Below are 20,333 nucleotides of genomic sequence, written 5' to 3' on the forward strand. Positions count from 1 at the left end.
CTTCTCCCTGCCCCGTGTCTCAGTACAAGCCCCATTTCTTCTGATTTTTCCAGCAAGCAACAAGCCCTTCTCTTATCACCTTATACCCCGCAGGCTTTTCCATCCTACGGCTTCACCGGATCCCGTCCCGCCTGTGCCCCCAGCACGGGGCAGCTCCCCCCCGGCTTCGGATAATAAAACTATAGGGAACGCTGCCCTGTGTGCTCATGGTGTTATCATGGACATCGTTTGCCTGTAATTTCAAGGGAAGGCTTGCAATCAGGAACAGCCTCTGCCAGCTCCCACTTGAAGCCTCAAGGGGATTTTGCTCATAACGAAATTATTTATCAAAACCACTTTCCCCCATTTTTATTTTTTTGTTTTGTTTTTATTTTCCTTACTTTGGGCTGGAAAATGCTCCCGTGGAAAAGCTCCCTTCCAAACCCTCTGCCCCCCTCAAAGGTGCCACACACCCTTGGGGAGACACCACCTCCCCTCCCTTCCTCCCCTCTGAGTGACGCCGCCAGCGCGGGGACACCGGGAAACTGAGGAATTTCACCCAAAAGGAGCCTCTTTTCTCCCAGAAGAAACTGTAGGGAAATCAATGGTAATAAAGCCATTTTATTACCATTTTATTGCCAGGCTGGGGGATCTCTGCTGACTGGGTACCATCTCCATCCCCACGCTGCCCTCTCCCCCTGCCCGCCAGCCACCCCGCGTTATTAACAGCCTGGTAAACACAGCCCGTTGGTTATTACAAAGATGCCAAAACCTTACTACTTCTTGTTCCTTCCAGTTAATGTACCATAGCCGAGGATGAATTGCTATTACAAGGAACTAAAAATAAAAATGTTTCAGAGGCCGTAATTGGCTTGTCTTGTTGGGCTTTTTAAGGAGCCAAAGTACCAGTTCCAGGCTATTAGCCCTAAGGTTGTAGGAGAACGGTGCAAAATATTTCTTCATTAAAACCCTACCTTCTCCACAGAGGTGTTTTTCTTTAGGGTTTCTTTTCCCCTTTTCCTTCTTCATTTTTTTAAATTTTATTTTCTTTTTAAAAGACGTGTGTTATCAAATAAGCTGCAGTTAAAAGAGGGCTTCGAAAGCCCAGAGGTGATATAAATAGACAGGGCTCGGTGCAGCTGGAGAACCAGCCAGAGCCTTCACTCATCTATTCAGGTCATTTTTCTACAAAACTTACGTAATATTCCTCAGTCGCATCTGTAATCTTGGGCCATTTTTAATAATCAGCACCAAATCTTGCAGTCCCTGGGGAGATGGTGCCCTGTGCTGGCAAGCACCCAGCCCACCGGTGTGGGACGGGGACCACCACCACCACAGGGAGCTGGGGTGCCCAGGGTGCTCCCTGGGATGGGGACCTGTTGGAGCAGGTTCATAGGAGGCCATGGAGATGCTGGGAGGGCTCTTGGCGCAGCTCCAGAGGAGGCCACAGAGATGCTGGAAGGGCTGGAGCCCCTCTGCTGTGAGGACAGGCTGAGAGAGTTGGGAGTGTTCAGCCTGGAGAAGAAAAGGCTCCAGGGAGACCTTAGAGCTCCTTCCAGTACCCAAAGGGGTCCACAGGAGAGATGAGGAGGAACTTTTGATCAGGGATGGGAGCCACGGGATGAGGGCAATGGTTTTAAACCAAAAGAAGGGAGAATTAGATTAGATCTTGAGAATAATTTTTTCCCTGTGAGGGTGGTGAGAGCCTGGCCCAGGTTGCCCAGAGAAGCTGTGGCTGCCCCATCCCTGGAGGGGTTCAAGGCCAGGTTGGAGGGGGCTTGGAGCAACCTGGTGTGGTGGGAGGTGTCCCTGCCCAGGGCAGGGGGGTGGAACTAAATTGCCTTTAAGGTCCCTTCCAACTCTAACCACTCTATGATTCTATGACTACAGGGTTTTTTTTCCTTTTGAGGCTCTTTGGTGCTACTTGGCTACGAAGAGCTTTAGTTACCACCATTACTCAATATCAGCAACAACCACGACAAAACCAAACCCCTTGATTCAGCAAAACCCTTCTTTCAAAAGCAGCAGATGCTCTGCTAAGCGAGGACCCGGCGGCTTGGCACCAGCCATCCTGATGAGGATGGTGACAATGCACCGGCAAAAAACCAACCATTTACGGTCACGACGTTAAAATGGGCTTGAAGTCCTGCCGCTTGCAGGGCCGGCTCCGACCAACGGGAGCACCTCGGGGCTGCCCTGGCCACCCACACATCCATCTGTGACAGGGGCTGGGAGCAGCCACGGCATTAAAATAAATAATAACAATATCAATGATGATGAATACCAGTCCCTAGATAACACTGCACAGCAGGGGAAGCGCGGCAGAAAAATTACAACGGAGCCTTTTGCTCCCTGCCTGGCGCGAGGAGAGGGATGACACACGTTGCTTTGCTGAACAACAACCCAACAGGTACTCACTACTTTGATTTTGTGATTTGCAGGTTGCTGCTAGAAGAAGACTATTTCTGTTAGGTACAATTGCTATTTTTTGACAGTGTCTAGGCAATACCTTGTTAAAAAAGGGCAAAACAACAGTTATTAATTACCCTAATTAACCCAATTCATAAGACACATTTGTGTGGCTGTCATGACAACTGCTTTGACTAACTTGCCAAGAATAGCTTAGCTGTCCATTCAAATAAATCCCTGATAATTACTAGTCTAGTTTACTGGGCTTCTGTGATAATAATAATTAGTGCTACTGTACAAAAGGTCGCGCTAAACAGTTTATGAATGATGCATTTCGCATGGCGATTACATGAGTCACGCAGCACCCAGCCAATGGACGCGGCCACGCTGCCAACGTGGTGAGATGCGGTTAGATGGGAGCCTGTGGACAGCACGGCGGGCTGAGAGGGAGAAGTCACTAAGGTCCAAGGAGACATAATCAAGCAGAAGATGGGTGAAGCTGGGATGGCCACTGACCTGCCTCCTTGACAGCTGGGGTGTCCATCCATCTGTCTGTCCATCCAGCCACCACAAGCCAGAAGACGGTACTCTGCTTCTAATGAAGGTGCTGGTAGACACCAAAAGCCTTCCAAGCCTGACCTGTTGCATGTTGGAATCTCACCTCATCACCTCATTTCCTTCCTCATCAATGATGGATAACCACAGTTCTCCTCTGGTTTCGGTGTACTTGAGGGCCACAAATATGCTCCAAGGGCTGGAGCCCCTCTGCTGGGAGGACAGGCTGAGAGAGTTGGGGCGGGGGGGTCACCCTGGAGAAGAGAAGGCTCCAGGGAGACCTTAAAGCCCCTTCCAGTATCTGAAGGGGCTACAGGAAAGCTGAGGAGGGTCTTTTTACGAGGGCATGTAGTGATAGGAGGAGAGGTAATGGCTTCAGACTGGAAGAGGGGAGATTTAGATAAGATTTTGAGAAGAACTCCTTTCCTGTGAGCGTGGTGAGACCCTGGCCCAGGTTGCCCAGAGAAGCTGTGGCTGCCCCATCCCTGGAGGGGTTCAAAGCCAGGTTGGATGGGGCTTTGAACAACCTGGTCTGGTGGGAGGTGTCCCTGCCCAGGGCAAGAGGTTAGAACTGGATGGTCTTCAAGGTCCCTTCCAATTCAAACCATTCAGTGATTCTATGAGTATGGGGCTTTTTTTTTTGCTTTTGAGGTTCTCTGGTGCTACTTGGTTATGAAGGGCTGGTGGGCAGCAGGATTGCTCAGCCCAGCATCGCTGCTCCCCAGCCTCCTGCGGGCACGAGAAGAAAGGGCAACCCTCCCAGTGCCTTCCTCCACTCCTGACGTGGATGTGCTTTCATCCACCTTCACAATGGGAAATCCAGGCCCAGGAAACACCATTTTTCCTTTGCTGGTGAAAACTGGTCTGTGGGATTGCCCCTGGCAGCACCTTGGTGGAGGTAAGGGGGGGACAGGACTGCAACACCCTGCCACCAGTACTCCAAAATCCTGCAAAACTGCGGGCAGACAGGGCAGGGGGGCAGTGATGGAGGCAGCACGCTCACGTTTAATAGAGAGGACAGCTGCCAGCTCCACGGAAATCTATGAAATCACCCCATTTAGAATAAATTCCCATTAAATGCCACATATGGTCCTTATTGTCCGTCCCTCGTTACCTATCGCAGGAGGCATCTGCATCTAAACAGGGGCTTAATCTGCAAATATTTGTCTGCTACGGCACTCTCCTCCCTCACCCCCACCTGAACTTGCAATTATTCTTATTGATTGACTTTAGGAGAGCACTGCTCACACGCCTGGAGCTGCCACGCGCCGAGCGGGGACGGGAGCGACGCCGGGCTCCGCTGCAATCATCACCGGGGCGAGCGATTGCCCCGTCACACACGGCAGGTTACGGCTTCAGACTGGAGGCAGCAGGGCCAGATGAACGCTTAAAAACGTCGTTAGAGTGTGAAAAGCGAGGATGTGGAAATGACACCTCCCTTCTCAACAAATCTGTCCCCGCAGCATCACCCAGCCCTGCTGAGATCTCCTTGCCTTCCAAGGCCCCGGAGCCAGCACAGCCCTCGGAGGGGGGGAAAAGGGGCTGGCGTCCCCTTTGCGTGCCAAAATAAGCTCTGGTGAGGACAAATCGGAGCTGAAGAAGATGGATTTGAGGACATGGACCTGTTGGAGCGGGGCCAGAAGAGGCACCGCAGATGCTGGGAGGGCTGGAGCCCCTCTGCTGGGAGGACGGGCTGAGAGAGTTGGGAGGGTTCAACCTGGAGAAGAGAAGGCTCCGGGCAGACCTTTGAGAACCTTCGAGTCCCTAAAGGGGCTCCAGGAGAGATGGGGAGGGACTCTGGATCAGGGAGGGGAGCCATAGGACAAGGGGGAATGGTTTTAAACTGAAAGAGGGGAGATTTCGCTGAGATCTCAGGAACAATTTTTTTCCATGTGAGGGTGGTGAGAGCCTGGCCCAGGGTGCCCAGAGAAGCTGTGGCTGCCCCATCCCTGGAGGGGTTCAAGGCCAGGCTGGATGGGGCTTGGAGCAACCTGGTCTGGTGGGAGGTGTCCCTGTCCAGGGCAGGAGGTGGAACTACATGGCCTTTAAGGTCCCTTCCAACCTGGACCATTCTACGATTCTGTGATTTGAGGATGAAGATGGATTTGAGGTCCCGAGAAGGATTTCGTCACTCAGGCCTGCCCTGCCCGACAGCAGGTGCTCTAGAAGACAAGGTGTTTTTATCAGACCAACGAGGAGAAATGAGGGAAACCTGATGCAGAGCAGAACCTTCCCCAGTTTTCCCAAGTGAAGTCTGCAGCTCGGTTCAATATGTTAGTGCCTAACGAAGGTTTCCCCCATATTCTGCAGGGTATAATCATTCTCCTCCTAATGAGCATGTGTTAATGGCATATTAATGCTGACAACAACTAAGTGTGGAGAACAAGAGACGAACATATCCTAAAATTCATCTTTTTTCTCCCCGAATGAAGGAATCCAGTGGGCCCCAGCAGGATCCTGGGGCTCCCACAGCGATGCTGCCGGCTCTGGTCCGTGGGCTCACCATGGGATGCAGAGCCCAAACGGGACCATGGCTTTGGTCTCTCACTAACCCAACCCCTGCAATTAATTGACATGGAGGGAAGGATCTCAGCCCCAGTGCAGTATTTCCCCCCAGAAAAGGGACACGGGCACGGCGGGGGCTCAACAGCAAAGCAGAGGAACCGCTTGCGAACGTCTGGAAAAGCGTTTCACCCCGGCAGACAGGTCTGGATGCTGTTTCTAAGCCAACAGCCCTGTGGATTTGATTACCAAATGTCACCGACGCTGGGTCCCTGCCAGAGCATCCAGATGTGAATCTGAATATGAAAAAATCCAGGAGGGAGCAGGTGACGGGAGTCGCAGGGGCGGGCACCGAGCCCCCATCCCGCTGCCGGCATCCCAGCCCATCTGTGCCTGCCTGATAGAGTTTACACCAGCAGGGAAAAGAACAGACATAAAACGGGTGTTTTCCCATTTCTTCATCTCCCCGAACACCCTGCACCTCCCCAAAAGCAGCATCAATGTGCCCCTCAGGTTTGCTGCCCGTCGCCAGACACCGTGGGGAGAGGGGGGGAAGCCTAATTCCCTAATTATCCGACTCCGTGTGCTCCCACCGGCACATACATTTAGACTTCCAGATCAATAATCGATGCTAGAATCAATAACAGGGAATTTAGCTACATTATAAAAACAGTAAAATCAGCCAATACTGAGAAATGACTATTGAGTCCTGTGTTTTCTGTACTCACTTAGTCTAATAATGGTGAATGATATTTTCCAAGTACATTATTCAGCAATAAAACCGCCGAATTATTTGATCTCTTTCTAACCTTTATGATTCTAAGCACTCTTTTTGACCCAGATTGAATGAGGCAACATCTGCAGAGCCTTTCACAAAATTGTACTCGGCGTGCACTATTGTAGGTCCGCTGCCAAAGATAAATGTTATTATTTTAAAGCCATCATCCTCCTAATAGATGAGCAAACGCACTGCATTAGCATAGCCTGCAGAGCTGGAGCACGGGTGAGAAAATGCCAGAGGGTTTTCCCTTAATGGAATTTTACATACCTGACTTAGGATGGGTTAATGCAATCCACCACCACGGGAATTTGAAAACCTGCCCTGTGGCGTACACCTGCCGCTACAAAAGATGGTCTAATCCAACAAGCTCCACATCCCCGTGAGAACCACCAAGGATTCACCTCCGGATCTCCGGCGGCCAACGGGGCATCAAGAGGAGGAGGAGGAGGACCTCATCCAGATGGCTCCCAGGCACGCAGACCCACGTTATTGCTCCCAGACCCAGGGGATGCAGCGGGTGTGAGGAGGAGGAGGAGCGGTTGGGGCTACCAGCAGCGTGCCGAGGGTGGCCATGAACTGAAACGCTGGCCGCGCGCATCCTCCAGCTGCAGCATCAGCCATCACCGTGCTCCAGCCTTCCCCAGCCTAACGAGGACTCACCGTAATTCCGTGTTAAACAGGGAGCCACGTCAAGACTAAGTGCTAATCACTTATCCGGCTGACACGAGCCATTACTGCCTTCCGAATTTAGAGGAGGAACCAGAAGGAGATGCTGAAGGAACGATGTCGTGGTGACTTCTCCGGTAAATCCTCCAACGGTCCCAGCAGTGACAGCGAAATCAGGAGCCACCAAGGGCATCAGCATCCCTTTGCTGAGCCCCGGGGGATGCTCTCCTGGGGACAACTGGGACCAGGACCATGGGACACCCCAAGGGACAGCCTGCCCACAGCCCGGCGAGGGTAGCACTGCCTGCAGAGCACCCCACCCATCGCCAATTCAGAGCACGCTCTAATTTGAATTATAATTACACTTATAAGTACACAGATTACAACTATTTATGCTACAAATAAGACCATCCTGTATTTTAATTAACAGAAAATGATTGGAACTCAACTATAGCCTCTACTGGGAGCAATATCTAATCATTTGCTGAAGCGGGGCCGTGCCCAGCCCCGAGGCAGGTGGGCAGGGAAGGGGGAGTTGGGGGGGGTCCCCCCATCCGAGCCCCCCCAGGAGAGCAGAAGCTGCTGGAGAGGTGTCCCTGGAGGGATGGTGGGGCTCCTGGCCAGAGAGTCTACCGGCAGAGCCCGAGGATGGAGGTGGGCAGGGGATGAAGGACAGGCAGATGATGGGAATTCCCTGGATGATGGGAATTTAGGGAAAAGCCAAGCAGGGCACCCTCGGTGAGGGCAGCTGGGAAACAGGGCTCTTCCCAGGAGCCCAGCAGATGCACATAAGGTTACTCAAAGGTGACGGGCGCTCGGTCTCAACCCTGCCTTTGCGTGTGGTGTGTGCTTTATGCAAAGCAAACGGCAGGGAGAAACCACAGAGTTCAAATCGCTCGATAGAGCAGGACCCGATTTGGAAGCTACTATAAGAAAGGCCATAAATAGCGTGCAAGACCACCCTTTTGATGCAATTTAAAAAAAAAAAAAACAACAACAAACCCTTACTATAAATCTTTCCTAATTTAAGGGAAAATTCTTATCCGCCACGTAAATATAGTAGCAGGAGCTTTTTTTATAGACTCGACAAGTAGGAGATGTATCAGAAATATGGATCAGAAATTCAAATTTCCCAAAAGGAAAACAAGACGAGCCTCTCTACTTTCAGTAAAGATGAATCCAAAAACCCAAACCAACCGCATAAAAACAAATCATAACTATATAGTTATATGACATATTATATACGTGCTATAGGCAATCCTGCTTCGGCAGGGGAGTTGGACTAGAAGATCTCTAGAAGGTCCCTTCTAACTCCAACAATTCTGTGATTTACATAATTAGGTACAATTGATAATAATTATATACACACTTTTTATATGCTTATAAATACATCCTGTATATTATACAGCATATAGCATTTAAGAGATAATATATGATATATAATATACAGTATGTTATATATAATGATCTAATCGTTGTATCATTATATATAGGTTTTGCCATCAAAAGAGAGGGTTTTTACTGTAAATACAGCTTGGCTACTGCCACCACACACACCACAAACTGGCCCTAATTCCTCCACGGACCCTTCCAGCAAACCCCTTTGGTCCCAGCCAACCAGGACCCCACTTTGGGCTGGAAAACCCTTGGAAAAAGGGTGCTGGGAGGGGGTCGCAGCCCCATATCACCCATCCCAAAGCCAAAGCCTGCTGAATTCCAGGCTGGGCTGAGCCACGGCGCAGCGAGCGTGGCCACCACTGAGCCGTGGTTAAAGAAGAATGGGAGCTGGGGTGTTTATCTCTGCTGTGAGGTATTCAAATGAATTTTCCCAAACGGAGAGCTCGGAGCCATCACATTAGGGGAGGTATAATTTGGTCGGGCTGACCTGGGAATGGAATGAAAAGCTGCTGATTTCCATAATGACGGTCCGGGATGCCGGGAGAGGTCAGGGAACGTGCAGCGACACACAAAACCCTTCGGGGAGCAGTTAACCCGAGGGGTTTGCCAGGAGTTGTGATCTGGGGGCAGATTTGGAGTGAGGGGGGAGAGCAGGAGGGAAGGTTTGGGGTTCCCATCCGCTGGTCTGGGGTGCCCCAGCAGGGACCGCAGAGCTTCCCCCAGGCAGGGCATCACCTGCAGCTGGGAGCATCCCTCCTCTTCCTCAGGCTGAGGAAGAAGAAAGGTGGCCTCCGGGTCCCGGGGAGGGATGTGGAGGCACAAACGGGCTCCCTGCCCTGTGCTACCCAGCCCGGTGCGCATCGCAGCCACCAAAAAGTGCTGAGTTACAGTGACCTCCCAAGGAGAAAACAAGACTGGCAACGCACGCTCGCTGCAAAGCCAGCCTTCCCACTCCTCCAACACCATCCCTGATAACGCTTTAATTATTATCTCGCCTGAAAATAAGCCTCATTTCAACAGCCTGGCATGCCTCAGCGCCGCAAACTTTCTCCGGGTTGGAAATTATCTCCTTTTCCTTCTCTCCCCCCTCCCCTGCTTTATACACAGTGTTGCTCAGAAGCAAGCCAAATCCCTTCCAATTATGTATCATGACGTTTCCCCAGCGTTACACTAAAGCAAGGCCCTTCACTTCTAAATGGCATGGTTTATAACAAATTGTCTGTTATACCAGACAGAAACTGATTTCCTCAAACCCAGCATATTAAAGTGAGTACATTCATTCTGGTTGTAACACACAAAATGTGATTATAACAGACACTTTGGGGGCTTTTTAAGGCTAGTGGAGAAGAGGAGGATAAGCTGGAGGGGAAGAAAGAATTGACAAGTAGAGAAATGACAGAGAAAGAGGAACAGCCACGCTGATTTCATTTCTTACAAAACAAAAATCTTTGTGTGTTGGAGAAATGTGCTTTAGTTAACACCGCCAGATAGCCAGAGCAAAAACCTGCCGGTGCCGCCTGAAACGAAAATTGCTCTATTGTGCTTAGAAAACCATTTCCTACAGCGAGCAGAAGGCTTTCCAGGTAGTAAAAAGCATATCTGAAACCACCGGGGCCTTATCCTGCAACTGTTGCTCGCTCAAATAATCCCCGCTGCCGCCAGGAGCCCAAACGAAATCAGTGTGAGTGAGGATTACGCGGGAGTGTATCAAGGTTGGGGGATTAGACCAGGATTATCACTAAAACCAGTAATTCCCCATCTTACTGATGGTGGCCACCAGCTCAGGAGGCGGCGGATCACCAGGAGCAACCCCCCGGTGCCGGGGCTGGGTCTGGGAGGTCTCCAGAGGACTGGTGGACCACTCACTGCTCCACCTTGACCTTCTCCATCGGGACCTACCAAAGCAGGACCAGAGCAAGGCCATGCCCGATCCACACCTAATGGCAGTGCTGCTGCTACCCTGCCACCACCGTGACGGGGACATCCCGGACCCCCAGGCCTGAACTTCCATGTGAACTCCACCTTTGGACATCCAAAGAGGCTCACCCGACCCCATTTCACACCTCAGTCCTGCCAGGGACCGGCCACCGCTGCATCCCCAGGTGGGATGGAGGGGCTGCTGTGCCCCAGGGGATGCTCCCTGTCCTGGGGCAGCAGACAATGCTTTGGCCACTGCTTCCTAAAGATGCGCAGATTTTGGATGCAAAAGTGCCTCTGAAACACCGACGCAGCCATTACACACACATCCGCTTTCTGTTAAAACCACAGAGACAAAATCCAGGCAAGTAAGTGTTACCCAAGGGTGGCTGCTCTACATGCAGGCCGCGTCCCGGGGATCCTAAAAGGCCTGCCATTCAGACGGGTTTCCACACCACCCCGATGCCACCAGCGTTTTTATCGAGGAAAACGCCTCATGGTTCCCATTCATTTCGATTTTTCGTCTCCCGGCCCAACTTCCAGCAACTTACATGGAAAAAAACTGACAGCCAGCCCTTTCGGTTTCAAAGCTGACTTCTCCTCCGGCTCAGCGGGAAGGGAAGGGAAAGAAAAGGCCTCGAAGCCTCTGACCGGCAATGCCCCTGCAGCTCCAGCATGGCCCACGCTCCCTCCTCCAAAACCCCCTGCAACACTCACGGGGGCCAAGCCTCCTGCTGTCAGCCACGCTCAGCACAGCCACCCGCAAACGCCTTCTGCCATCCCTGCCTGCAGCCACCAGGATGCTAAAAGGCCACGGGCAAAGGGTCCCCGAGCGGTTCCCCAGCACCCAAGAGACCACCCAACGCCAGCGGGGCCCCGGTGCCCTCTTGGCAGCTGTGCCCTGGCACAAGCGGAGGGAAAAGCTTTCCAAAGGTTGTCCCACACTTTGTTTTTTTATGGAGCTGGATTGCAGCCCCCGTAGGCACGGATGTTTAATCCTCTCTGGATCAGCAGGGAGAGTTGGGGAAGCACCAACCAAGCCATGGCACAACATGGCACGAGCCACCCGGCTCGTACCGTGGAGGAGGAGGAAAGGACTCCTGAAGCTCCACAAACAACCCATCCTTGGGGACTTTTATTTCAAGGTTCCTGACTGTTCAAGTAAACAAGCCTCACATCAAGGACTGGCTACACTACAAAGCCACCGCTGCTAGGACAGCCCGCGTCTGCAGAGGCAATCGCCTACTCCCAGCCACAACCATCATATGCTAAGGGACACCGCCAGCGACACGTCTACCTCCCGATTTTATCTTTTATCAACCCATGCTTTGCCTTCCCATCAGGAAAAGTCACTCCCAGGTGGAGCAGCAGTGATATCTCCCCACTGCTGACACCTCCTAAAGGCTCCCAGGAGGGGAAACGCCGGCGGCCTCGTCACTGGAGGCGATTCAAACCAGCCCAGACAAAGTCCTGCTGGAGGCACTGCAGGGAATGGTTTGGCTCTGGAAGCTCCAGCCCTGGGCAGGGATTTAACTTATTAAATCACTGTCACCTGGAGATGTCCCAGTAGCACCCTGCATACGGATAACATCACAGCGTAACATCTTCTAAGGCAGCGATGGGCGATGGTGGGTACCAGGCTGTGATGCTCCTCCATGAAAGCATCTTTTATGGAGCTCCTGTGTCACCCTGTGTGCCAGGACAGGGCTGTCACTCTGGTCCTCGCTGAAATTCCTCACCCTCCGGGGTCACCTGGATTTTTAGGAGCTCGTAGAACCCACACCACCAGTGGGATAACTTCTCTTGCAACAGCTGGAAGCATAACACAGGGGCTTTCTGCCAAAAAAACAAAGTTCCCACCCTAAACCAAACTTCCACGCAGCTTCCAGTTGGGATTTCTCCTCCCCGTGCCCTGGACCTGCCCTTTTGTCCAAAAGGATCCCCGGGGAGCGAGCAGACCCCTGAGAGGACATGCTCTCCCTGCAAGAGACAGAGTTGTTTGTCCAGGCGAGGTACCAGTGCATCCCACCCACACCAGTGAGAGGGAAACGGGGCGAGGGGAGAAGGAATGGGGAAAAGCAACAATGAGGCATGGGGAGAAGCAACAAGCGACTGAATTTTGTCTGTGGCTGCGAATCATAGGCTGACAGGGTGCTCCACTGCTCCCTGCCCACAGCATGGCACCGGCCAGAGATGCTCTCCAGACCCCTCTCCAAAGCACACCACTCCAGGAAGGTCGGAATTCCTCAGGGACCGCTGCCACCAGCATCCCAACAGCTTTGGCCACCCACAACCTTGGGATGTGCCCCCTAGGCAGCTGGGCACCCTGAGATCCAGCTGGTACTCAGAGAAGAGCACTGGCACATCAATGGGGATCCCTCAGAACCTGATGGGTGGCGTTTCCCACCCTGGCCTGCCCAAGCACAGGCTTCAGTAGCAGCTCTTCTGCCTTATTTGACCAGAGACAGGCTTATCCCAAACTGCTCCCATCCAAACTCGGCTGCAAAGTCCCTCTCTCCCCCTATCAGGGCATCTGGGAGCCTGCCCAGCTCTATGGCTGGAAACATGCAAGGAGAATATACGAGTGCTTATATCCAGGTCATTCCCATTCAGTTATGGCTAAAAAACTCTATTACAGCTTTTATGCCGGCATCAGAAGTTAAACTGAGCGTGAATTCTCGGGACCAGGGCTGAGTTGCCCCAACTATTCCCTCCCAAAGGCACGTAGGTGGTTGCACTGGGCTGTGCTGGTGACCCTGTCCAGAAGTTGCCTCCTGGCAGCATCTCCACGGGTCGCCCGGGAAAGGCAATGCCGTACAGCGAGGGGCCTGCACCCACCAGGGCAGGAGGGGCTCAAAAGTCCACCTGGGCAGAAGGTGGCCCACGGGCTGTCACAGAGACCCCAACAAACCCCCCCCCTCCTGACCCGTCTGGTCGTTAAAAGTGGCTCCTCTGCTTCGAGGCACCGGCAAATGGGCTGGGAGCACCCCAACACTGGGCTGACACTGGAAGATGACGTCTCGGGAGCTGGTCCTGTCGCCTTGGCAGAGGTTAAACCCCGGAGTTCTGCCCACACAAAGGCTGCAGGATCAGTCCCACCAGCACCAGCCCTCCCCAGCAGCCCCGCAGACGCTGGCCATAGAGCAGGTATAAACCTGAAGCAGCCTCCCCTGTCTTCAGCAGCATCGTTTTGCATTTACACCAGCAACACCCAACGCAAAACTGAGCGAGCCATAAATATTTCAGCTGCTTCTTCAGCTTTGTTATCCTGTTCAAAGCAGGAAACATGACAAACCTTTGATTGTTTTGCTTAATACCAAACAATAATTCAAAGAGAGACAAACAAGCAACATTAAATGATGTCTGTGATGTGCAGGAAAGCCGATGAATTAGAAGAACCTGATGAGGATGGCGTGGATGGGAGCGGCCCCTTTCCCTGACTACGGTCCGGTCCCACATGTCCCTCCCATCCTGGACGATGAGGCAAGAGGACAGCATTGTGCCGGTGGTGACACCAGGGCACCCTGCACTGCCAGCATCCCCAGCACAACATCCTCCACAGCAACAGCCACCAACGCCACTTCCAACAGCCTTTTAAAAACCTCCTCTGAGGGTGTCTCTTCCCTCGAGCATCACCACACTCCAAACCCCGTCGCTAAACAGCCACGTCCATCCTCCCGGCAGCGTGGAGGCCCGGTCCAGCAGTGCCAGCATCCCTGCCCGGGCACTTCTGGGGGGCTTGGCAGTGCCTGGAGGGGAGACTTCCACCCACGACTCTGGGGGTCTCTTCCCTTGAGCACCCCCACACTCCAAACTCCCTTGCTAAACAGCCACATCCATCCTCCTGAACGCCAGCAGTGCCAGCATCCCTGCCCGGGCACTTCTGGGGGTCTTGGCAGTGCCTGGAGGTGAGACTTCCACCCACGACTCTGTGGGTCTCTTCCCTTGAGCACCACCACACTCCAAACTCACTTGCTAAACAGCCACATCCATCCTCCTGAACGCCAGCAGTGCCAGCATCCCTGCCCGGGCACTTCTGGGGGTCTCGGCCGTGCCTGGAGGTGAGGCTCCCACCCACGACTCTGTGGGTTTCTTCCCTCGAGCACCACCACGCTCCAAACCCACTTGCTAAACAGCCACATCCATCCTCCTGGATGCCAGGAGCGCCAGCATCCCTGCCTGGGCAGAGCCTGGGGGTGAAACATCCACCCACGACCACCAGCGGTCAACAACCCACCAGCTGAGTGCCTGCCACTCTTCCTACAGCCCATCCTCCACGGCTCCCTCGCCCCTGGGGTGTCCAACACAGGGCAAACACCACCTCCTCTTCACTTGACACCTCTTGGTGGCCCTTCCACCACCAGACCCGTGCCCGGTCCACGTGCAGAGCCGTTAGTGCCGCCCACAGGGGTGCTCACCTCCGGCAGCGGCATCCCGTTGATGATGAGGTCGGGCTGCTGGGGGCTCTGCCCCGTGAAGGTGTGATGGTAGATGTGGTTGGAGCCGGCGTTCCTGTTGTTCTGGCTCTCCACGTTGAGGAAGGTGCTTTCGGAGCGGCGGCAGCCCAGCGGCAGGGTCTGCTGGTGGTAGTCGAAGTAGTTGAGGGATGAAGTGAGAGAGGAGCAGCTCACAACGTTCATTTTATCCGTCTCCTCCACGTCCCGCGGTACCAGGCGGATATCGTTCTTGCTGATCTTCTTCTTCTTGCTCGATTTCTTTTGGTGCCCGTAGGAGTATTCTGCGATTCTGGGGGAACAGAAGGAAAATGAGGAGCTGAGAGCATCCCGAACCCTGCCCCGCTAAATACACGTGTGGAAACCCGCAGGGCTTGGACCCCCATCTCCATGTAGGCTTCTTAGTCATGTACATTACGTCATGCTCTGGGTCTGGTGGCACGACACGGTCTTTAGCTTATTTTCACATGTATCACGCTTTCAGGTCAACTATGAAAAATAATGGGAAGGGAGAAATGCCTCTGTTTTTCTCTAGCGTTTATAATTGCTGATATTTAGTTACTAGGAGTAAAGTCCAGCCTGCAGAAGAGAAAAATGGAGACATTAAAATCCATGAACTGAAAAGGGTACCTGCATTCATTTCCATGCGTAATAAGGATTTTAAAAGTGATTTAATTTGGCCCCTGTAATGAAAATTCAAAATGAATAGCGGATTTTTTTTTTTCCCCAGTTCATTTTCCATAGCAGTAAATAAAGCAGACCCAGAAGCAGTCCTAGCTGGCAAGCTCCATTCTCTCACACTCCAAAGGCTGTTTGTTTATTAATGCTTCATCCAAATTGCTGGTGTTTTGACTATCTCCTGATAATACCTGATAACTCGAAATCTTTTTCCACAACCGCATCCTACCCTTCCCTCACCCCCCGACACACCCCCCCCTTTCTGCTGGGAAATGCTTTCACCTTCTAGAAACCGGAGAACAACAACTGTGTTTTGCAAAGAGAAATGATCCTTTTTGACCTTTTTTTTTTTTTTTTTTTTTTAACTGCAAGCTCGTTTTTTCTCTGCCTTTCTTGCCCTCCTCGCTTCCCACCTGCCAAAAGAATCAACTGACGAAGTGCCTCGAACGCCTTCCAAAAAACACCGCCGGAAAAAAAATAAAAAAGAAGAAGTTATCGTAAAACAGCACCCGGGCAAATAATGTCAAGTGTGAAAGCACCTCACGTTAACCGGGTGTGCTGGGCTCGGGGTGGCTGTGGCTCCTCTTTCCACATGGAGCAACGCAGCCCCAGCTGGTGCCCCACAGATAAATCTGTGCGTGCCCGGCGTTGGGCAGCGCGGTATTTCCCAGGGAAGCACATCAGATGCTCCCCACAGGCAGAAATACACCTTGGAAAGTCAGGACTTGGCTCCTCTTCTTGTTACGGTAACAGCATTAAAAAAAAAAAACCAACAACAAAACCACAAGACAAAAAAAAAATCCCATGGCTGCAACAGAAATAATGGGATGAATAAATAATACAGTTTATCTAGAAAGGCAAATATTGGCCAAATATTCTTGCTCCAGAAAGCTAATTGCCTGAGCATGAAAACGCCACCGAGTCGAGCAGCTCTCATATAACCTTATGTGCCTCGTAAATTAACACGTTTTTACGAAGACTCTCCAGCAGCTGCCGTGAAGAACCTCTAAAACCAGGCAGTCTGCAGAACCTAAAGGCCGCGGCACCCAGGCGTGGGGCAGAGGGTGCCCCCACGGCCCACCTGGAGCTCCTCCACCTCTTCTCCTGCCCACCCTGATGTGCACCGATAGCAGCCCCTGCATCCCTGCATCCCCCCCCCATCACCACCACCACCGAGCGTGCAAATAAATCAGTGCAAGGCAGAGATTGCTGGGGTGCCAGCCGTCTATACGCTGCCGGCTCCTCTAACGACGCCTGATGACGCTTTAATTGTTTTGTTTACCTACATGTTTAAGTTTGGCAAGGCGAGAGCCCAATTATTTCCTGCGGGCATTCATTTCGCTGTCCTTCCTCTATTGACCAATTATTTAATTAAACTGCACTTCATTAATCCCTAAGCCGTCACAGTCAAACCCGGGGCTTATACATGTGTGCGAAGCTGGTGCGGGGCAGTGCCACGCCGTGATTTTTAGCCATTCAGCTCCTACCCTCACCCCATGGGCCGAGCTGGCAAGAAATCTGGTGTAGGAGCTTTCACTCGGAGCGAGGCATCCCATAATACAGCACAGACCGACCTTTATTTGCAGATGGTTTTTCCTCCATCGAGCAGGAAAGGCTTATCAACCCCCTCTACGCCGCCAAAACGGGGCACAAAACCCCAACTCTCCGGCGTTATTTCTGTGTAAATAAAACTTTAAAGCCTGCATATCCCCCTGCGCCGCAGAATTGTCGGGGGGGGGGAAGAAAGAGGGGGAAGCCCAGCGTGCGTTTCCAAGGTAGAGCAAAATTAATTTCCATCCCTCCCCTCCGAAACGACTCTGGGTGCCGAAGGAATGGAGAAGTCATGGCTATTTCACCAGTAACAGGATTAAACCATTTATGAGGCATTGCAGCTGCTCTTTTATGGCATCTGATTGATATTCATGTGTGGTTAGCATTTGTCTCCTAACTTGTGTAACACAGAGAATAGTAAAAGAGAGACAATAATCGCCGGGCTGTTACATATTCAGGGGGACTGGATTTTCCCCCTATCAGCCTTTCAGGGGCTGGGGGCGCGGGGCTGACCTCCCCTCCGGCATTTCGGACCCGGGAACAGGCGTTCAACCAGGGCAAAACCCCCCCAAAAAAATAAAATAAATAAGGCAGCTCTACAAAAATTCCTATCCCTCGCCCCACAGGGCTCATCCAGCCCAGCCGGGTGCCGGAGAGGTGAAACCTGGCGGGGGGGGGTGTGGAAAAGGGTGGTTATTTATTTTTGCCGCTGTTTTTCCCCCCGTTGGCCCCCACCATCAGCCACACAATGGCTCTTTTGAACGGCGAGCAGCGAGGGCTTAGGGATGCCAGGGCGGCCGCTCGCCCCGTCTGCCGCGGGGATGCTGCGGGGGGCTTTTTTGGGGGGTGGTGGTGGTGTTGAGGGGTGTTCCCCCCAGCCTCGGGAGCTGAGCCGGGGACGGAGGGGGGGGCTGCCCATGGGAACGATCCTCCGTGTCCCTGGAAAACTGTTCTTTCCCCCCAACACCACCCCCCCTCCCTGCGAGGGAGCGCGTAAAATCAGGGATGCTGCAACAGATTGTCAAGCTGCACAATTAAGTCGATCCGTTAGTCGGCGCGGAATTTCTCTTCTCCTCCCCGAGAGGGATGTTTTAATTTTATTTTTTTTTTTAAAGCTTTGCAGGAAATTTGCTTAGAGGAGACGGGAACCTCACTTTTGTCCCCAGAGCAAATCCACACACCTTCCCCCCCCCAACACCACCTCCCCCAGGCACACAGCCGCAAATGGAAAAGTAACTGTGAGAGCAAAAATCACAGCAGGTGCCCAGAACACAAAGACGTCTTTACCTGCAGTTGTAGGTCCTGATTTCCTTGTTATCCCTTTTGCACTTGACTGCCACGAAGATCATGGTGACAAAAAGAATGGCTGCGATAGACCCCAGGGCGATAATGAAAATGAGGGAGAGGTTAACAGATCCTATGGACTCCTGGGCATCCAGGGCTGGAGACAGGTAGATCAAAATCAAGGCAGAAGCCGAGAGAGATGTTTTTCCATGGTCGTGAGCCACCACGATCAGCTCGTAGGCTGTCTTTGCGTTCTCCCCAAAGGCTCTGGTGGTCCTTATCTCTCCATTGACCTGGTCTATCTCAAAAAATCCTCTGTCTCCTTCCACCATTTCATAGGAGAGCCTGCCATTTTCACCCTCGTCGTAGTCATCTGCCTTGACCACCGTCACCAAGTAGCCGACCCCCGCGTTCCTGGGGATGTACACCTCCGCGGTCCCGTTGACCAGCGGCGGGGCCGTGATCACGGGGGTGTTGTCATTGACGTCCAGGACGATCACCCTGACGGTGGCATTGCTCTGCAGAGAGGGATTACCCCCGTCTTTTGCCAAGACCTTGAACTCAAAGGCCTTCGTCTGTTCATGATTGAAGGACCTCAAAGCATAGATATCTCCAGAGTTGGGGTTGATGGAGACGTAGGTGAAGACAGGCATGTCCCTGACTTGGGAGGGCACGATCTGGTAGGAGACGCTGCCGTTGAGGCCCAGGTCAGGGTCCCTGGCCGAGACCGAGAGGAGGTAGGCCCCTGGGGTGTTGTTCTCCTGCACGATGACCTGGTAATAGGGCTTGGAGAAGTGGGGATGGTTGTCATTCTCATCGGTGATCTTGACGGTAAAGGACTTGGTGGCCTGCAAGGAGGGAACGCCGTTGTCCTTGGCCTGGATGGTGAGGTTGTACTGGTCCCTCTGCTCCCGGTCCAGCCTCCCATCCACCAAGATGGTGGAGAAGCTCTCGTACTCCTGAAGCCGGAAAGGCACGTTGCCCAGGAGCTTGCATTGCACCCGTCCATTGGCCCCAGAGTCACGGTCCGAGACCCTCACCAGGGCGATGACGTACCCCGGCGGGGCGTTCTCGCTCACCTCCACCAACTCGCTGTTGACAGACAGCAGGTTGATGAGGGGCGGGTTGTCGTTGGCATCCTGGACGCTGATGGTCACTTTGCAATGGGCAGGGATGGAGTTAGGCCCCAAGTCCTTGGCCTGCACGTCCAACTCGTAGACGTGACCCTCCTCGTAGTCGATGGCACCGCTCACCGTGATGAGGCCGCTCTGGGGGTCGATCTGGAAGAGCTCCCGGGCCCGTTCGGAGACGTAGCTGTGGAAGGAGTAGAGGACCTGGCCGTTGGTGCCCTCGTCCGGGTCGGAGGCGTTGAGGCGGATGACCGGCGTACCCGGCGGGGCGTTTTCAGGCACGCTGACAGTGTAGGCCGGCTCCTCGAAGAGCGGGTTGTTGTCGTTGGAGTCGATGACGCGGATGCTGAGCTCCACCGTGCCGAAGTTGGGCGGGTCACCCCCGTCCAGTGCTGTGATCACGTAGCTGTAGTGGGACTGGGTCTCCCGGTCCAGGCTCTTCTCCACCACCAGCTCGGCAAAGCGGGACCCGTCACCTCGTGTCTTGGTCTCCAGCCCAAAGAGGTCGTTGGGAGTGATCTCATAGCTCTGCACGCCGAAGCTGCCCGAGTCTGGGTCGTAGGCACTCTCCAGAGGCACCCGGGTGCCGGGGCTGGCCGTCTCCGAGATCTCCAGCTCAATCTGGTCGGTGGGGAAGCTGGGGGCGTTGTCGTTGAGGTCCTTGATCTCCAGCTTGATCACGCAGATCTCCATGGAGCTGGACATCACCTCCAGCGAGATAACGCACTTGGGGCTCTGTCGGCACAGCAGGTCCCGGTCGATCTTCTGCTTGGTCACCAGCAACCCCGACCCGGGGCTGATGTCCACCAGGTGAGGGGCCGAGTTGGAGACCACGCGGAAGGCGGTGGGCTGCCGGGGGTCCAGCACGAAACCGGCGTCCCGGGCGTCCTTGGCGACGTTGGCGATCACCGTGCCGGCCCGCTGCTCCTCCTCCACCGAGTACTTGAGGTTGACGAGGGCCCCGGCGCCGGCCCACAGCAAGGCGGCCCCCAGCAGCGCCGGGAGAGCCCCCATCGCCGCCACCGCCCC

The 20,333-nt window shown here is 53.3% G+C and overlaps 1 protein-coding gene across 1 annotated transcript in view; it reads right to left on the minus strand.

Annotated features, from left to right (window-relative positions):
• PCDH19 (protocadherin 19) overlaps positions 1-20,318 on the minus strand; it is a 62,353-nt gene extending 42,035 nt beyond the window's left edge. The window contains exons 1-2 of the mRNA XM_014955304.1: positions 18,178-20,318; positions 14,626-14,953 (exon numbers count right to left, since the gene is read on the minus strand). Of these exons, the coding sequence (XP_014810790.1) occupies positions 14,626-14,953; positions 18,178-20,318 (2,469 nt within the window). The remainder of the gene's footprint in view (positions 1-14,625; positions 14,954-18,177) is intronic.
• Positions 20,319-20,333: the final 15 nt, after the last annotated feature.

The sequence above is a fragment of the Calidris pugnax genome, unplaced genomic scaffold, assembly GCF_001431845.1.
Source record: "Calidris pugnax isolate Ruff unplaced genomic scaffold, ASM143184v1 scaffold38, whole genome shotgun sequence".
Taxonomy (NCBI): domain Eukaryota; kingdom Metazoa; phylum Chordata; class Aves; order Charadriiformes; family Scolopacidae; genus Calidris; species Calidris pugnax.